Here is a 5,694-nt window from a genome sequence, read left to right on the forward strand (position 1 = left end):
GAAAAAAAATCCTCACAGTGCTCTAGCCATTCTTTTCTTCAAGATAACTATGGCATCTGGGTAGAAAAAAAATTGTTTCCAACATTAATCCATGAAATTGCTTCAAAACTTGTGAATTTATGTCATCAACTTTCTTATAATCTTAGTCTTGGTTTTCCAAATTATCGTTTATGATGAGTTGTTTTCCAAACTTCTAGGTAGTGGTTCTATGGCTTCTAATCTTCTATCTTCTAAAAGTCTAACAAGCAGAACAGAGCAGAGAAAAGTACCTTGTGGGTGTGTCCCTGAGACTGCATGGAAATCCAAGGAAACAATGCCAGAAACAACTCCAACACAGTTCAGACTTGAAGATCAACTAATAAGAATTGGAAATTCTCAATGTGATAATGGTGTGAAACTGTGAATCGCTGGTGGGCTCTAAAGCAATTTACTGAATGAGCATTGGTATAGGTCCAACTCTTGAACACCTGGTTTTGAAAACCAACTAAGCTAAAGTTGTGGCGATGCCTCTTTTATACCAGTTGAAACATTTACATCTTTCCCAGATGTATTGATGCAAATTATGTGTTCATTGCACTTGGATGCTTGTCCATTTGGCATGAATAATGTCTTTTTGTTTTGGCAATCATCGGTTACATAATGACACGACCATAAAATCTTTCCTACAGCATCGCAAGAAAAAAAGCCCAAATTTTCATGTCAACAGTCAAGACATAGTATTCGATCTTGATTTTCATTACCATAAATCCATAATGATATTCTGACAGCCAAATACGTCATTTACATGAGTTTGTAAGAATGGAAAGGGAAATGGGATGATCTTTGAAACATAACAATCCAACTATGTCATTTACACGAGTTTGTAAGAATGTAAACGGAAGTGGGATGATCTTTGAAACATAACAATCTCCAATACTGAAACTCAAGACTCTGTCTAAAACGTGTATTGCACTAGGAAAACACTGAGAGCCACAGCTCTGTGTTTCTTCTGTATCAAGGTTCCAATTTCTTCAATCACAGATGTTACAAACATATTACATGACTCCTGTGTTTGCTCTGTAGGAGTGTGGGCATGAGAAACAGATTTGCATACGGCAGGAATTTCTCACTCACTTTTAACATTTCTCATTCACTTTTAACAGCACCATAAATATGGCGAACAAATACCGAGGAAACCCGGAAACTAATTGTACCAAGCATCAAGAAGAATGCATAGCATATGCTAGCATTATAGCCAATAAAGAAGGATAGTTGCAAGAAACCGGTCATGTTTGATCTGACGTAGAAATAAATGCTATAGGCAAACATGAAAATAGCCGTAGATCCCCCACACAACACGGACCTGCATCAGACAAACCAAAGCCATTATTATCATGGAAAAGCATTGGCCAAAAAAGGTCTTTTCCAACATAAAAGGACCTGTTATTTAACAATATAATCTCATCTCAGATGCTAGAATATGGTGTAATCGTTTTCTGTTCACAATTTCAGTGCAACGTAGGGATTAAAAGTGTAAAACAAAGGCCTAATTTTTTTTTTTCTCAAATTGTTGGACCACTTCTGTGAGGAGAAAACAGAATGGCCACATTACTAAGTTCTGAGTAACTTCCCTACACGCTTGCCCCTCCAAAGAAAAAAGGACACAAATAAACAGAAAACTGAAATTCTAAGGAATATTAACAACTTAGTCAACTAATGAGAAAACACCAACTTCCACTGAAAAGAATATCTGTAAAAGCTAATTACTATATTAGTCATCCTGTTCCTTAACCACAAACATAAAATAAAAAAGAGCTTAATTCTACCACATAGACTTTTAGGCCCCAATCCTTGAAGTTGTTATGGATTTCAAGATCATATTGTAGACAGAAGGAAAATAATAGAAAGAGAAGAATATGTGAAATGGAAAAGGCATGGATACATGCAATATGTGTCTGTGTAATGGCATGTGGAAGAGAACATACCTCCACCACCACTCATGGTCTTCAACTGAAAGTTGAATGTAGGTCAAACCAATAGTCAAGATTGCAGTCAGTACGATGAGGATGATAAATGTAACAAACAGAATTCCAGGAAGAGTGTAGATTTTGTAGCCCCACATGCTTGCATACAGGTGGTGTAACTGAAGGGCAATTGCACTAAAAGGCAAGAGACCTCCAATAAACATTTGACAAGGAGTTCTTCTATACCAAGCTAATGACGGAATCTCTCTTGGAATTTGCTTTGTAGCACAAGGCGCTTGAAATTCAGACCTTATACAGTATCCAATCAGCCCACCCAAACCAAGCAATGGGATGGCAAGAAATGCATATATGATAAGAATCACTAGGATGGTTCCAAAAGGAAGTGCAGCCGTGGCCCCATAGGATATAGCTACTGTATTAAGGAAAGACACCATCACAAAGAATGGGCCCAAGTAGAGAATCCCTGTTAGAAGAACACTCCTTTCCTGGAAATTAACATCATTTACGTCAAAAATAACAAGCTAAAAGAAATAGTGACCACAAAAAAAATATGATTTAAAAATTGATGTAGAAAGAATTACCCATCCGGTCACAGAAAATTGATTGTGAAAAGCAGCAGCACTGTAGCCGGCAACCATAGAAGTAAGAGTATAGATGAAGACAAGAGAAGTGAGTAGTGCTCCACGATTATAGGGATAGAGGACTCCAAAACATGCTAACAGAAATAAGATGCACACCCTGAAGAGAAGATACAAATAACAAGAGTAAAGTTAAAGTAAACACTTGTAAAGTCTATGCATTAAATATACTCTGGACGACAGAATTTGACCGTACAATCATGTGTAGGAATATATGAGATACTAGATGAAGATACCTGTGGAGGAAAGGCCAGACTAGAACTGTTCAACAAGGCTGTTAGACACCTAGAGAAGGTATGATGTCCCTCTATAGGTGCCCCTTTACGGTGAGTAAAAATTACACAAAAAAAATGTCCATGCTCGTGCTACTATAGAATGTATAGCTATGAAAAAAGAAACTGGATTGAAGAATGATAAAGTAGTTTACATGGTAAGCAGCTGGGTACCCAAGCCCAAGACGGCACAGAACAGTGGTATGTTTGAAGGGTGTCTGAAAACATCACCATGAAGGTATTTCCAACCAACTTCTTTGTCTTCTTCTTCATCACCACTTAAGCATCTACGAGAAATATGACTTACGGTTAGGCTGACCCTGCTATTTAAAAAAATAAAAATAAATTAATAAATAGATGAGGTTGGAAGATCATAAACAATGTATTACTTTCTCAGGTCATTCTTGAGGCGTCGCATAATAAGCAAGGTAAGCAATCCCATCAAAAGCACAATGATAACAACCGAGTTGATGAATGAGAACCAATGAATTTTCTGGCGGACTGGCAATAGTGAAGCCTTTGAGTATTTCTCCATCCTGTTCTGAAATTGAGTTGATGTTGCATTCCAGCTAACTGAATAAGTGAACTCAATGTCAATATCAACATCTTCTGTTATATCAACAACATGCTCTGGATCACTAAAAGCACGTATTTCTATTACTTGGTTTCCATTGTAAAGAGCATCGAACAGCAAGTGCGTGAATAGATAATACTTGGTTCCCTTCTCACTGAGACTCATACTCTCAGCTTCAACCTTCCCGACAAATCCCCACAGTGGAAGATCATCATAATACATCTGAAAGTAAAAATCACTAAGGATAGCATCCTTGAACTTCCGAACTTCAGAAACTCTAAGCTTCTTCTGGCACAGTCTCTCCTCATTTTTGTTCTGCCGGAAATTCAACTGATATAAGCTGTTGGTCAAACGATCACCACACAAAACTTCCCCAATGGATTCTTTCTTTTGAATTACTGGATCTGCAAGTCATGATGGTCAACATAACAACTCGTACATATATTTGAAAATAAAATCATCCTAGAAGTAAATACTAATCAAACATTCTGATTGGGAAGCTAATGTGCAATAGCTTCTGAACAAAACCAAAGTTAAAAACAACAAAACTTGATTATTTGTTGTTTAACTTTTCGGCACCAAGTTTTTGTTAAGATCAGCATTCAATATTGAGATAATACAAGTTGATAGTTTTCATACAGTCGGTATTACTCAACTACCAAACTTACTGTTTTGAACTGGCATCTTAAGTATGCATATGATAGCTTAGCAGCCAACTTCCATTGAATAACTATATCAGGTTTCAATTGCTTCTTCCATAATTATTGCGTAAAAAGAATGTCACTACGGTCCTAAAGGCTAACCTGGAAGGCAGAAAGGCAAATCATAGTACTGATAGGTCTCGCTGCAAGAGAATAACAAGTAGAAACAATATTAAAAAAAAAAAAAGGCCGGGGGCTTACTAAGGAAAAAGAAATTACTTTATTTAAGTTTATTCATCTTTAGCTCCTAGCATGCCGCATACACCATGTTATCTGGATTTAAAACCATACTCTTGCAATTCTAGAGTCATAAAAGCAGACCAGAACCAATGCAACTAAATTGCATTTGAAGCCAGGGGACCCTTTTAAAGAACCCTTCTTAAAATCTGATTCAAGGGGTCAATCTTTATGCAAATCAATAATGAAACAAGCACACACAAGCTTCTTACTAAAGAGTGAGAATTCAAATGCGGGTCATAGAACTACCAGTTTCATCAAATATTCACAAAGAGCCTTTCACTAACAATGTATATCCTGTCTTTCCCAAGCCTCACATTAAGTTTACAAACCCTCCTTATATAGCTAACATTCACAGTAGCGTCAAACAAACCTCATTTTTCAAAGTCATCAAACAGAATCATCATATTCTAAATGACCCAGAAACAATTTCCTGGAAACATTATCAGAACAAGTTTAAAAAGCAGTTCTTTAGCAGGATTCAAAATGGGTTTGCACTCCATCTATATAATTCCAGTTTGAAGGAAAGTAGGAAGAACAATCGATCTGTTTACTTGAGAACCAATATCGAGAAGGACCCAGAAGAGGTATCATTTTCTTATAGAATGAAAAAGTTACAGAGAAGATAGAAATAAACAAATTGGAATGTGGGAGGAAGATGATATCCTACCTGGGGTTGTTCAAAGGACCGATTTTGTTGACGAACAAGGGGACATTGTCTCCTACATTGTAGATATGATCGGTGGCTGAAGATGTTGCTGAGAATGTAAGGAGGATCGTCAAGAGCACCAATACAAGACTCATTTCAAAAGCTTCAGGGCCCATTTGACATTGAAGCAATGAAGAAGCAGAATGAGCAGCAGCAACAGCTTTAGACAGAATGCGGGGAATCTGGCCTGTGAGGGTTTAGTCAAACTGATGCTATGGCATACTGCTATTGGGGATTCAAAATATTTGTTTTTTTTTTTGGCTGAATTTTGAGATACGATACAAAAACGTGAGTTTCTAATAAAGACCACTAAAATGAGGATTTCATGAATATTTTTTTATGAAATTTATTTTTTTATCACATTTTCGCAAATTAACCGTTAGATATTTAGATATTCATGTGTAGATTATTTATGCAAATTTTCAATCAAATTGAAAATCGTTAAAACATTGATAATCGTGATTTATCATTTGTGAACATGAACGATTCAAGTTTGACAAATTTAGTTTGTCCATTGATTTGATCTAGTTCAGTACCTTAACAGTTAGCAATTTGGAATAAAATCTACACTCATTCATACATAAACATTCAAAAATTGA

At 36.4% G+C, this 5,694-nt stretch overlaps 1 protein-coding gene across 1 annotated transcript; it reads right to left on the reverse strand.

Moving 5' to 3' along the window:
• Positions 1-691: 691 nt before the first annotated feature.
• LOC133733890 (transmembrane 9 superfamily member 5-like) lies at positions 692-5,313 on the reverse strand. Its single transcript, XM_062161538.1, has 7 exons — positions 5,057-5,313; positions 4,252-4,292; positions 3,264-3,852; positions 3,030-3,161; positions 2,546-2,702; positions 1,965-2,449; positions 692-1,342 (listed from the first exon to the last, which is right to left on the reverse strand). Exons 1-7 carry the CDS (start codon positions 5,209-5,211, stop codon positions 1,126-1,128), a joined length of 1,776 nt encoding a protein of 591 aa, XP_062017522.1. The 5' UTR covers positions 5,212-5,313; the 3' UTR covers positions 692-1,125.
• Between the last annotated feature and the right edge of the window lie 381 nt (positions 5,314-5,694).

The sequence above is a fragment of the Rosa rugosa genome, chromosome 2, assembly GCF_958449725.1.
Source record: "Rosa rugosa chromosome 2, drRosRugo1.1, whole genome shotgun sequence".
Taxonomy (NCBI): Eukaryota; Viridiplantae; Streptophyta; class Magnoliopsida; order Rosales; family Rosaceae; genus Rosa; species Rosa rugosa.